The 15,000-nt window shown below is 41.3% G+C and overlaps 1 protein-coding gene across 4 annotated transcripts in view; it reads left to right on the top strand.

Annotated features, from left to right (window-relative positions):
• The window catches only part of LOC143035099 (uncharacterized), a 51,313-nt gene that overhangs the window by 13,968 nt on the left and 22,345 nt on the right, over positions 1-15,000 (top strand). For 3 of the 4 annotated variants that reach the window (XM_076201659.1, XM_076201656.1, XM_076201657.1), the window contains exons 3-4: positions 8,253-8,329; positions 9,402-9,476. In XM_076201659.1, the coding sequence (XP_076057774.1) occupies positions 8,253-8,329; positions 9,402-9,476 (152 nt within the window). The remainder of the gene's footprint in view (positions 1-8,252; positions 8,330-9,401; positions 9,477-15,000) is intronic. The other variant, XM_076201658.1, reaches the window with a different exon arrangement.

Genomic DNA, 15,000 nt, shown 5'->3' with positions numbered 1-15,000 from the left:
TCTTCCTTTCGTCAGTTTGATGGTTTTAAGCTGACGTTGTGTTTGCTTTAAGGGTTATCGGTTCTGCACCCTTCAGCAAACTCCACAACTTATGAGCATCAGGTTGGACTTGAGGAATATTAATTGCTTCAGTATGTTTATAGCATGAAGTAATTATCAATGTAGATGTATATAAGTACATTTATATGTACGTGTGTATGTGTATGTGTATGTATATGTATATGCATATGTGTATGTATGTATATGTATATTATATATATTATATATATAATATATATATAGTATATATATATATTATGTAGAGGTAGTTCTCGTTTTGTGCGAGATATGGGTTCCTACAGGCTTCGCACAAACTGAAATCGCAAAAAAAAAAAAAAAACATATTTTCCCCATAAGAAACAATGGATAATAGGGGGGATGCGGGTTTTGGCCCAAAAAAACTTCCATTTTTTGAACGAAAAACACATTTATTTGACTAATAAAGTGAACATGTTCTAAAAATGTATCGTTCTAAACCTATAAGTAACACTAATGTGTAAATAAAGTGTAAATAAAGCACCCATTAACACTCAACACGATGCTCCCTCACTTCTCACAGTCCCTCACAGTCACTCGCCATCTTCGTCTGTGCTGTCCACCTCCTCTGGCACATCCACTTCCTCTTCCACTTCCTCTCCTATAGCTTCAGGGTCATCCACTTCCTCTTCCTCTTCTGTCACTGGTTGCACAGGCGGTTTATTGAAAAACTCCAGCATGGTGGTCTGGCGGTTTTTCTTTTGAAATTCAGTCTGCATTTGAGTGTAGCAGAAAAGTGTGTCCATACACTTTCTTGTGATTGTGGTGCTTCGTTCAACATTGGGGTCGTGTTCTTCCAGCATGGCAAAACCTTCTTTTATTTTTCCTAATGCTTCACTGATAACAGTGGCAGTGAGCGTCCGTCCTCCCTCAGCCTTGTCTGCCGCTGCCGTCGCTTCTGCTTCTTCTCTTTCCCTCTTGTTCTCTTCTTCGATGTCCAGCAGGTCTTCATTGCTCAATTCTTGTCTGTGTGACTGAAGCAGTTGATCAATGTCCTCTTCTTCCACTTCATCAAGGCCTAAATCCTGGGCATAGCTGATTGTGTCCTTGTTTGCCTTCGAAACGATGTCGTCCACATTGAAGTCTTCGAAGGAATGAACAAACTGAGGACACAGTTTTTTCCAAACACCGCTGCTGGTTCCAGGAGAAGATGAAGGACGTTTTGGGGCCATTTTGACGAATGAGTAAACTGGCTGGACTGGCTGTGACTGCAAACACACGAGAGGGCTGTAAACATTGAACTGGGAGCGGGAGCGGCCGCCTGTCGGCAGGCAGTGGAACTACGTATCTGGCGCACTGTTTGAAATGCGGTTGGGGCAAATCGCATCTTAGCGAACAGATCGCACAATTTTAATTAATTATAATATTTTTAATGTCGCATCTTAGCGAATTCGCACAAACAGAACACGCACAAAACGAGAACTACCTGTATACATATATTCATGTATACATATATATTATGTATATTATATATATATAGTATATATATATACATATATACATATATACATATATACATGTATACATATATAAATATATACATATATACATATACTAGCCAAATTACCCGCTCGTTGCTGCGGGCAAATGATGATAATTTTAATTTTGATAGAATTTGCAGAGAAAAGTTACACGTATCAATATAATTCAATGGAAAATGTAGCAAAAATAGAATGTTAAGAAAGTAAAAAAATCAATTTGAGGAGGGAGACGCCCTTTGGAAATAAGATATACTTATCCAAGCAGCCTGGGTTATGTTGAATATATATGGTTTGGGGGAGTTCGTGAACAAACAGACAGACAGAGGCTACTACTTTATCATAGTAGATACAAATAAAAGTTAGTTATCCAAATACCTTGGGTTATAAGGTTTCAGAATATATATGGTTATAGGGGTCTATCTGTAAAAACCTAATAGGGATTCGTGAATAATCCCTAACCTAACCATACCCCACCTAACTTTAAACCTAACTTTAAACCTAACCATATATATATATATATATATATATATATATATATATATATACATTATATATATATATATACCTATATATTTATATATATATATATATATATATATATATATATATATATATGTATACCTATGTATATATATGTATACCTATATATATATATATATATATATATATATATATATATATATATATATATATATATATATATATACATGAATATATTCATCCTTTACTTTTTACCAGACTCTTGTCAGGCGTCAATATTATATATATATATATATATATATATATATATATATATATATATATATATATATATATATATATATATTCCTTACTCTTTACCAGACTCCTGTTAGGCGTCAATATATATACATACATATATATATATATATATATATATATATTCTTTACACTTTACCAGACTCCTGTTAGGCGTCAATATATATACATATAAATATACATATATATATATATATATATATACATATATATATATATATATATATATACATAATAAATATATATATATATATATATATATATATATACATTCCTATGTGCAGCTATACTTATGTACATGTACATGTCACATGTCTATGTATATGACATACACATGTACACACGTACGCACACATACACACACACAAACATACGCACACATGCATAAATGCACGCACACACACGCGCGCACGCACACACACGCGCGCACGCACACACACGCGCGCACGCACACACACGCGCGCACGCACACACACACACACACACACACACACACACACACACACACACACACACACACACACACACACACAGACACATACACATTTTCTCTATATCCCTGATGCTTTGGAAAAAAAAATCCAAGCGGATACATTGGAGAGTAAATATAACGAGACCTGAATCATCCTACAGCTGTAGACGTCTTATACATATCATGTTCTACCTGCTGCCAGGCGATTTTATTCAGCCGGGGACAGTTCCCCGTGTAGCCAAAAGGCTTAATATCCCTATTATGCCGATCGAGGCAGAGTAGACGGGGTTCGGCATGGAAGGTGACAGAGATCCAGCGCGCGGTTTGGCTATAAGCACTTCGGTCAAGGTAACAGCTTAAATGTGCATTCATTCCCCTCACCATGTCCTTCTCTTCTCGCTCTTAAAAGGAGGATTGTGTATATCCTACATGAGAAGCTATACACTGGGCCCTCTAAGCGTCGCATTACCATTGCAAAGAGGGTCTTATATCCGTCGACCACCTTCGCCTTGCCTTTCAATCCAGAGGAGGAAGCTTCTTGCGTCCTCAGCTTCTCTCAAGGGCATTCAGGAGTGGCCGTGTTCAAGGCTCCGCCCACCTCTCCTGGCCAATAGGACAGCGTCATCTGGGTCCTGTCCAACCATATGTTTCCTTTGATCCCCTCGCTGGAGCCGACCAATCCCGTGGGAGCTCTCTTCAGCAGCCAGGTTATAGTTCGTATGTTTATCTTCTCTTTCTTTCTTTCCTTCCCTACTTCATTCTTTTTCTTCCTTTCTTTCTTTCTGCCTTTCCTTCTTTCTTTTCTTTTCTTTTCTTTCATTTATTTTTTCTTATTCTTTCCTACTTTCTTTCTTCTCTTTTTTTCCTTTTCTTTCGTCTCCATTTCATTCTTCTTTCTCTCCTTCTTTCTTGTTTACTTTTTATGATTTCTTTGAGTGTACTCCATGGCATACTTGGTTATATTTAAGCACTGTCATCAACTATTTGTCATAAATGAATATAAACAACTGAAATTAGTCAAGGGGAGCTAATGTTTAAAAGATATAGATTCATATAAACATCCTGTACTTCCACATATACACACACATACATTGCATTACATGCACTTGTATGCACATTATCATACATACCTTCGTAAATATATAAACTTACACAATCATTTAGTCAATTGTTGCCTCGCCTTTTTCAAACCCCGCGGCCCTACGATACCCGGCAGTTGTCCTTAAACCATCCTATATATCTCTCCGAGGAGGGAGGTTGGGATGTTGTATTGTGAGACTGTAGGGTCGTTTCTTTGTCACCGGTGATAGGAGTGCGAGGATGAGGAGGAGGAAGAGAAGGAGAAGAGGAAGAGAAGGAGAAGAGGAGGAGAAGGAGGAAGAGGAGGAGAGGGGGGAAGAGAAGGAATAGGAGGAGGAGGAGGAGGGAAGGAGAAAAGAAGGACTAAGGGAGCAGGTGACATCTGCTAGCTATTCTCTTGTTGTAGAAAGTCATCTAGATCTGAAGAATCCGGGGAACGAGTGCCAGCCGCTTGAGGTGGTACCCCAGTATAGAAGTGGAACTATTGATGGAGTCTGGAGATGGGCTGTGGGGAGGCGTTCCTCTACGCCGTCCATCCTTCAGGCATGGAGGCAGTCTTCATTGGTCCCTATAGCAAAAGAGGGACTGTCATACAAAAGAGAAAATATGACCAAAGTAATTTATGTTAAAGGTCGCAAGGCCTTAGTAACTCATAGTAACTAGTAGCCAAGATTCTCGGGTTTTTCTAGTATTGTCTGAAGATTCTCGGGTTTTTCTAGTATTGTCTGTGATGTACCAGTGTGGGTCTACTTCTAATCTTTCGGTCTACAAGAGGCGCTGAGAGGAAGTCGCCCGTTCTCAGCTCTTCTTATTCGATAAAATGAGGGGGAGGGGAGGTTAGTCGAAGTAGAAAGAGAGAGACCTCGTGCCCAGTCCGGGGATCGAGTGCAGGCTCCTTAGGTCGCACTTCCAGATGGAGGTGAAGGTGTTGGTAGGTTTTGAAAGGGAGATGATTCTTTTCCACGTCCACTTCACAGAATCACCACTAGAAGGGTCCTAGTGTTGTTTCCGTCACAAAGTATTCACGCAGGATGAAGACCTTTCAGAAAGTGTAGGAAAGTTAAGAGAAATAAGGGTATTAACATTAGTGATAGGGCAGTGATATCACTGTTGTGATAGCTATCGAGGGAAGAAAATAGAATTAAGATCCTCAAGGCAGAGGCGAGGAGAACTACATGTATTGTGTGTGTTTATAGAACATAAGACGAGCTGTTACTCTTGCCCAGAAACTTTCCGAAATTCTTCCCAACAGAGCTGAAATTGGTGAACATCGTTTCCCCTTTTCTAAAAAGAGGAAACAAAGGAGACTCATCGAACTATTGACCGGTTTCTCTTACAAACGTTTTCTGCAAACCACTAGAAATAATGACCACTAGCCTTAACACTTGTGGGGAAATTAATTAATGTTAGAAAACTAGCTTGGTTTCAGAGTGGCCTAATCATGTGTATTTAGCCTCTTAGGGTTTTTTGATAGAATTATAGACATTGTGTAAGGATGACTGAGTAGAGTGTGCGTATCTAGACTTCAAAAAAGCCTTCGACAAGGTACCGCATGAATAGTAGTCTTCTTGGGCTTAGTAGCGACGCACTCCTCTCTTGACACTGTTTGAGAATCGTCTGTGGACAGCTTCAAGGTAGTGAATGCGTCCAATGCTAGTAATCTTCTTGCAGAAATCCTTGATAGGCCAATTACAAAGGCGTATCTTTTCGCTTGGGTAGCCGCACTGCTCACTTGTCTTCTTTTGAATGTAGTAAGCTTCGCATCCATATCAATGATACAGAACGTGTATCTTATTATGGCGTTTTCCAAAATTGATAGTACTTTTCGATTTGATTTATCAAATTTGTGAAGGTGTTCCTTTGGAAGCTGGGAATGAAAAGGGGTATTCTGTGGAAAATACTGGGCTGGGTGAGTGACGTCTTGATTGGGAAACAGAGAACCATAATCAGGAGGAAGTACTTTAGGGAAATGAAGGTGACGAACGTAGTACCACAGGGAACAGTGAAAGAGCTAGTTCTGTTCTTAGCGCATATCACTTTGATGGAGTAACAGATGATAATATATATATAGTCACATATCTTATCAGAAGGTTGGAAAAAATAGAAATAATCAGTATGACGGAAAGAAGTCAAACTACTGAATGACGAGTACATAATAAGAGACGAACAGCCAAAAACTACAAACAAAATATCAGGGAGTAATCATAAATTGAGAGATAGACTCTAAGAACCAATTCTATCTATAGTAAGGAAAGTACATGGATGGTGGGCAAATGCGAAAACACATTTACAAAGAAATGACGAAATTACTGACCACTCGGTACACAAAACCAAACCAAGAGTAGTCTGTGCTGCGACAGTACGTGACCACACATAGAAAGCGAAACTGGCAAATATTTAAAGAGACATAAAGTGATGGATAGCAAGATATTGAGTACCTAGAGAACGAGTCTTCTCTTCAGCGGAGATCGTGTGACTATATACGCTGGATGAAAGAAGGTCGAGGGGTGACTGAGGACGGAAGACCTGGTGGGGGCGGGGAAGGATTATGGGGTTCTAAAGGTGTTGGTGTTCATAGAGACGGGAAAAGGAGAACGATTTGGGGTTATGCCCGGGGAGAATGAGACAGCCGGACAGGAACAAGAAGAAAGGATGTATCGGGTGTTGGCATAACTTGTACAGCTGTTTCCACTTGTAAGTACCACAGTGACTGATGTCTTTCGAGGGAGCTAAGGGCGGCGTATACATATCCGGCTCGTAGATTTACGACATAAAGGAGTCCTTTACGACCTCGTAAGCTTGGTCGTAAATATCCGAGGTAAAGAAATACGCCTGAAGCGACTTCGCAAAAGACGCTGGCTACTGAAGTACTTACAGCTGAAGCCAGCTGTACATGAAGAGTAAATAATATTTCCGTGCATAAGAAGGGAGCAAGTACATTCCTGTACATAAGAAAGGGTTGCATTTTGTTACCAACGATTCACAAGGGCTTCTATCCAAACGGGCAATATCACGCCCAATTAGAAAATATCAGATATTGAAAGGAATGAATATTTTTCTGTAAATAAGAGGCGATTGAACCCGTTTCTGTACATAAGAAGGAACTTAGTTGTTCTTCTATACATTGGGTAGCACAAGTGAAGCGTGCTAAGATGAAGGAATTAAGGTTACAGGTCCTGAGAAAGAGAGGCCCTCTGTCGACGTGTAAAAAGAGGTAATCGGAGAGGGAAAAAGAGGAGGGGGAAGTGGATGTGGGCGAGGTGGGAGAGGAAATGGAGGAGTTGGGGGGAGATACAGGTGAAAGTGGAGGGTGAGAGAGTGGAGAGATATAGAGGGGGGAGAGGAGATAGGGGAGGTGGAGTTGGTGAGGCTGGAAGTGGAGGTGTAGGTGGAGGTGGGAGTGGTGAGGGTGGAGAGGGTGGAACTGGAGACGGTGGAGGTCAAGCTGGAAGTGGAGGTTGCACAGGTGGGAATGGAGGTAGGAAGAGGTGGAAGTATAGGAAGTGGAGGTGAGAAGTGGAGGAGGTGAGGGGTGGTGGAGGGTGGGGGTAGTGAAAAGGGAGGGTGGAGGTGGGAGGAGGTATAGCCGGGAATGGGTGGAGGGATTAAGGACAAGGAGGGAGTGGGGGGGAGGGAGATATTATCATGGAAGTGGGAGTGGGAGGGGGAGGGGGGAGGAGAGGGGGAAAGGATACCTTTAACACGGTAGAGGTGGCAAGCCCTCCCTACAAAGGTGGAGTAGGTGGAGTGGGTGGAGTAGGTGGAGTGGGTGAAGTGGGTGGAAGGGAAAATTGTGGTGGAGGTAGGATTAAAAATATAGATGAATGTCGATAAAATAATTTATTGATGAATGGAAATATCTTTTATATATATTGATGTAAATGCGTAGAGTAGGTTATAGTGTATTATATTTACATGTTGGTGTTGATCATAACATATGAATAATTACTGACCAAAATATTAATTTCTTTTGCAGTAATGGTAATATATGGTCTTAATATGACGTTATTACTGGTAATAATTCATCTGTATGATTACTGGAAAAAGTTCATATGTGTGAGCTTGATGGTAATATATGGTCATTAGATGTTGATATTACTATTAATTACTCGTCTGAATAATTACCAAAACTTGAATTTCTTTATTATCGTTTAGTGAACTTCAAAATAATATATGATTATGTGTTGATATTACTCTGTATTTTTTCCAACAAATTACTTGAAAGAATAATTTCTTCAGTAGGCGATAATGACCTTCATGATGATAAATAGGATTTTATACATGTTGATGTTAATCGTTTCTCCTTGTGAACTTTTGAACTGAGAGTTGAACTTCTTGTTCTTGTTCTTTTTGTTCTTCTTATTCAGTAGGGACGGCGAGAGGACCAAGTTCAACGTGAGAGACATCCTGGGCTACGTGAGTCAAAACCAAGACGTGGGAACAGGTGAGATTTGAACTCGGGCAAGGACCAAAAGGTCCCCTTCCCCCCCCGTCTCTCTCTCTCTCTCTCTCTCTCTCTCTCTCTCTCTCTCTCTCTCTCTCTCTCTCTCTCTCTCTATATATATATATATATATATGTGTGTGTGTGTGTGTGTGTGTGTGTGTGTGTGTGTGTGTGTGTGTGTGTGTGTGTGTGTGTGTGTGTGTGTATATGTGTGTGTGTGTGTGTGTGTGTGTGTGTGTGTGTGTGTGTGTGTGTGTGTGTGAGTGTGTTTATATTAACTTTGATCTTTGGATCACGTGCTAGACTCGTGATCGACAGCTATTTCCCTCTCGGAAGAGAGCTCAGAGCTCATATGACCGATCTATGGGGTAATGCTGTGACCTTACACGCACACAAGCACCCAACTCCCCGCCCACGCGAGTTGGAGTAACGACTCGAAGCGCAGCGATACTGAAATAATTTCAACCCTGGGCAGGATTCGAACTCGGACCACCGTAGTGACAGTCGGGGACTCTACCAACCGAGCCATCGAGTCGTGTGTGTGTGTGCATGTGTACGTGCAATGTCAAAAATACGCAGCAACATAAACGAGGAACGAATGAAAATTTATTCCATACATAGCCTGACAACAGAAACACAAGAGACGGCAAAATATTCAATGAAAACCTCACAATAATAAAAAAGAAGAAAAATACAGAGAATAATATCTAATCTAATCATTGCGCCGGACACTTTCAATACTGAAGGCACTGACAATCATGAACATCCAAACATCTCTTTCAAGCGTCATCGTCTGTCACTCTCCCTGTTCTGTTCATCCCCTGGACACTCAACCCTGACCCATGTGTTTGCATATATGCATACGTGTGCATGCATGTACGTGTATACGTGTGTGTGTGTGTGTGTGTGTGTGTGTGTGTGTGTGTGTGTGTGTGTGTGTGTTTGCATGCGTGCATATCTATGTATGTGCATCTCTGTTTATCTTTTTGAGAGCACGAGTACACGCATCGTGGCTGTTGCTTGTGTGCTTTTTGTGTTTTGAGTTTTGTTGAACTTTTTTTCTTTTTCGCAGGTTTTGTTGATGAGTCGAATTTCAATGTCGCGGCTCACCTTTGGATTCCTCAGAGCTTTCCTGCACCCAGCTCAGGTGAGTAATTTAGATGAGTGACTTAGTGTTGAGTACGGACGGTGTGGATGCGGAGTTGGACAGAGTAGGAATAAATAAACCAATCTGGATGGAAGCAGCACAGGACCGAAGGGCATGGAGAGGATTACCGTTGGCGGACCAGAAACTACCTGAGGTTCAAGATCCAGCGGAGTGAGTGTGTGAGTGAGTGACTTAGTGTTGAGTACTAAACGAATTTGTTCTTCACAAACGAAGAAATAAAATCGTCTCTAAATCTACATTCGTTTACTGAATTCTTCTCTTTTAACCCATTCAACTCCGATGACAAGATGTCTTGTCATTTGGTCAAATAAAACAAAAAATCATAAAACACCAAAATGTTTGATCAAACACCAGAAAAATATGACGTCAGTCCTCGCTTCGCTCGCAGCGAAGCGAGGGCTGACGTCATATTTTTCTGGTGTTTGATCAAACATTTTGGTGTTTTATGATTTTTTGTTTTATTTGACCAAATGACAAGACATCTTGTCATCGGAGTTGAATGGGTTAATGTGTCGACCCAAATGGATTCTTCGTCTCACGCCCATTTGACCTCTTCGTCCTCTTTGTTATGGTGGTGTGCTTTATACAACTAATTCTGGTTAATGTCAGACGATTTAGTTCTATCTATTACGACGTCTCTTTCTTGATCCAAGATTTAACCTGGTGAGGTCGAGTTTTGTGGAAGGAATTTTGGGTCAAAGGTTCATCTTTTTTGAGCTCCGTGAGTCACCACGACTGAATGCTCATTCCTCCTCTTCATTATCTCTATTTGCACTTACGGCTATGTGACAGAAAACTAAGGCAAAATAAGGACAAAAAATCATAAAGATACATTACTAAACAAATGTAGTGTAGTCTCGAAATTCTTTTTAAAGTCTTAGTTTTTTCATGAAGCAGTAAGATGAAGATGTATCTTAAGTTGTAGATCATCTTCGTAGTAGGTTACCTTTTCATTTCTATGCTTTACCATGAAACAGTAGGATAACATCGAAAAGTTGTCTGGCTATAATGAACAGACTATATCTACTACAACAATACTCGTTACCGATGACCGTTCGCCTCCCCACTCGTGAGAGGCCCCTCCACTCCGTTTGTTTCAATTCCTTCCTCCGCCTCTTCCTCGCCCTGAGGTCTTCCATCACCTGTACAGGGCGAGAGCATTCGTCTTCGTTCCTCGGGACTTAGAGCGGCTTATTTTCATTACTCTCTCCACATATGTTTCCTCTGTGCTTCCTCCTACTCCTCCTCGTCGTCTCCTGAAACCTTTCTCTTCTTTGATGGTCTTGGTGAGCGAGGTGTGAGATGGATTGACAGTATCGGTTGGGTCTGATTGAATGTAGTTGTTGTAAGGTATCCAGGAAAAATACATCCAGATAAACAAATATAAAAACGCATACAGACACACTTAACACACACACACACACACACACACACACACACACACACACACACACACACACACACACACACACACACACACATTCTTGTAATAAAATTTATCATTACAGTTATTTCTATGTATTACTTTACACTTACTCGAATCAATTTTAATAGAACTGTATGGCAGTTTACTTTGAAATTCTTGAACAAGAAATATTAAAGTGACCCAGACATGTACCTTGGGGAACACCAGTCGCACCTCAGCTACTTGACAATCAGAACAACTCTGTTTCGGATTGTTTATCATTCTTATATCCACACCCACAATCTCTTCCACCATATTACAAACTAACAAAGCATCAACTACTTCCTTTAACACCTTTTCTGCACCGCTCTGCACTCATCTTCTATCTCGTCTCTCTCCAACTCCTCTTCTACTCACTCTTCTACTCAAATATGTACCGCTAAACTACTTCCATATCTTTCTCTGACATTATTGCCCTTTCCGTCTTACTACACTTCCCCCCAATCGGGCATCATTCTCTTTCAATTTGCATTCATAACTTCCGACCTATTAAGGGAAAGGGGGGTTCGCCAGCTGCCTCGCTCGCCCTTCCTGATCCTAATCCAGAGCTATTCCGACACCACGCCCCAGCCTCGGCGCTGACAAGCCCCACAGGAGAGTTGGGGTTACACTGGGGCACAGCGAATACCTACTTTCCATTTTCCATGTGATTCATCACGTTCAGTCTCTACACTAATGAAGGCATTTATTACATTTTCTAAGGATAAATCCTGGTTGCAGTCTCAGGGTCCTTGCGCAGTCACCAAACCTCATTTTCATTAGTGGTTCTTAGTCTTATAGATCGATGAATGACTCTCCTCTCTTTCGGTGTCCAGTCATTGGCTCTTAAATGGTCATCCCTTGACCAATTATCGTGACCTAGTGTTGCTTTTTCTCTCCAGATGTTTGTCTCCGATATAACTTGACCTTTGACCTAAACGTCTCAGCACGGCTCAGTCCATACACACACACACACACAAACACACACACACGCACACACACACACACACACACACTTCAGGCTCAATTCATACACACACACACACACACACACACACACACACACACACACACACAAACACACACACACACGCACACGCACACGCACACACACTTCATTTCTAAGTGCACATTCCTTTAGGCACATTATACGTACACGTTATGCTTATTATACGTACACTGTATGCTTGTACACTTCTTAAATCACGCTTCTCATCCCAGTGTACTACTGTCTTCATTTACTGTTTAGTTAAAAAGATTTTGCCAACATTCACTTTAATTGTAAGATAACTGCTGTATAAGGGAACATGCTACATACTCAACAACGAAAGATATCTTTGCAAAGTTCCCTCATACCTTGGGTTTGAGTGTCCGCGGTATTACTACATTCTTGAAGCTTCGTTCTTCATTTTTCATTCTTTGATCATTGTTCAGATTACCTCACCTACGTCCACAATACTCCATCTTTTCGACAGTGATGCTGCACACTATCTTTACTCTGTTCAATGATCTATAATTTCTTTTCATCTTGGAAGACGTATACCAAAGAACAAAAATCACATCCACAATCCTAACAGAATAAACAGCTTCCTACGAAGACAAATTTCAGAAACTATGCTCTAGATTTCAACATTTGGTCATTAGGAACCAACTGTTCAACGACGTCAAGGAAGGTTTCCGCCAGCCTTAAGTAAACGGGGGCATACTTCTCTGCATTTATCTTCACAACTCCTTCCATGCGTCATAATTCACGATTTCCTTCCGGACTCCCTATTCCACAAACTCACTCCACATTCCACCTCCACACGTTCCTCCACTCCACCTTATCTCCTCGACTCACTCCCACATTTTATACGCACCTCCGTATAAAACGACCCTCCTCAAGCACCGAATCTTGTCCATGTTTTACGTTCCGTCCTCGTGCGGATAATTAACCCAACCTACAGGAGGATAACATCCTTTATCCGACCAGCAAACACCGCAAGTCTTGGTCAACCTTGTAGTTAATTTGTAACAAATCCAAAGGCTCTCCTCAGTCCTCCTTTACCTCCTGCCTCTCCTCTCTCTGTCTGCTTGTAGCCTCCAGAGGTCCCTGCCAAGCTCAATCCCACTTTCCCACTACATCCACTCTGAGTTCCCCTCTTTGCTGCACTTTGTCCCCTCTCCTACAGTCCCCCCACATTGACATGGACTGCCTTCACCCTCTTTGGCCCCCCTTCCCCTCAGAACACGAGATAAAGAGGAACGAGGAGGCAAAATGTGTCGCCGCCTATTAGCTTTGGTGTTAAGCCGTTATTTAGTCGCTCGCACTGATGTACACCAACAGGGTTTAATAGGATTTCTTTTATTTTCGTTCACTGGGCCCCAAACGCTTCCCAACCACTACCTTCCCCTTAATCGAATATGGACTATCCGGCCCTGAAACTGCTGTTACCAATAGCTACACACGCTCTTGCAACGAATCCACACTAGCCGTGGACAATCGAGTGGACGAAAAAAGAAAAAAAAAAAAAAAAGAGAGAGAAGAAGAAGAAAAAAAGAAAAACATTTTGTGAACGATACGGCGCGAAGCGCGAGTCCCGGGCGGACGAAAGACAATGGAACGGACACGACGGGAAATGCAAAAGATCAAATCAGAGCTCATAGATTCAGGGTGGGTCTAAATTAAGACAGTAACTCGCAGTTAGGGTCCCAGAGGGGCGGAATAACTACCCCTAAATGCCTCCCTAACAGTTATTGCAGATACGGGACAGTTATTAGCTTACACTATGTAACTCGTCCGTATTGTGGAGACACCGTGATGACACAGGTATTGGCCGTGATGATGCCTTTGGCGATAAGGTGATGTTTGAGTGATGATGGCGATAGCTGTGGTGATAGATTGGAGTTGTGATGATCTTTTTTTTTTGTCTCTGACAACTGTTATGGTAATTTCCGTGTTGTCAGTGATGATGACAAAAGGCAGGTGTTGGAAGATGTAAGGTGTTGAAGGTGTTGGTGTGGTGACAGTGATGTGGGGAAAGAAGAGGTGACCGTAATTGTGTTCAGTAATGATGAAATCATGACATCACTATTGATGGCGCTCACGATGTCAATGATTATGGTGATATCACCATAGTGATGGTGTTGTCAATAATGATGTCAGTGATGGCAAAGAGGTTCCGATGATGATTGTGATGTGGGCAGTGACGGTGATGATGATTGAGTGGTGATAATGATGGTGGTGACAAGGACTCCAGCAATGGTGATGACAATGTTGCATAGGTGTGTTATGTACTCTGCCCAGTCAACGCGGGTCAGGTTTCCTTCGGCTGAGCGCCAACAATGAGAGCAGTTGTTACGATGAAAATAAAACGAATTACGATAACCTAAAGGGATACTTGTGGGTATGATAGGCCCTTTAGTGTCGAATAGTCCCTTTCTTCTCTACATTTTGGTTGCCGTCAGGCGATTTTATTCATCTACGTGAAAATTATCGACAGACACTGCAGACAAAAAAAAAAAAAAAATGCCGCACGCATACGGACATTCGGTTTCACTCGTAAGTACTACAGCGGTTGTTTCACTTGTAAGTACTACACCCAGGGCTCCGAGGTGTTTCCTTTGGACAGCTGCCAAGAGGAATACAAATAAAGAATAAATGAATAAAATAAAATAAGATAAAACCAAATAGGATAAGATAACTAAGAACAGAATAAAATAGGATAAAAATAAAAGATGAACATAAAACATGATAAAACAAATACAAAATAAATAAATAAACAAACAAATAAATCAACAGACAAAATAAGATAAATAATTATTGGATGCAAGATGATTTCATTAAGTGATGAAATGACCCTTGTGACACAAGAAACAGTATCCCATAAAGACGGGGTCTATGAGGTCAAGAGACCAAGATCCGCTGGCCTCCTCATGCGCCACCCAGCGCGTCTTTTGCGAACCTGAAACAAAACGTTTACCTTTCTGTCGAACGTTTGAAATACGACCAAGTCTCCGAGGTCGTAAAAAGGACTCGTTCAGGTCGTAAATCTACGTCCCGAAGACCTACGACCTCTC

This window comes from Oratosquilla oratoria, chromosome 18 (genome assembly GCF_046742065.1).
Source record: "Oratosquilla oratoria isolate Oo_2021 chromosome 18, ASM4674206v1, whole genome shotgun sequence".
NCBI lineage: Eukaryota > Metazoa > Arthropoda > Malacostraca > Stomatopoda > Squillidae > Oratosquilla > Oratosquilla oratoria.
The sequence above is the reverse complement of the archived record's forward strand: the minus strand, read 5'-3'. Positions and strand labels throughout refer to the sequence as shown.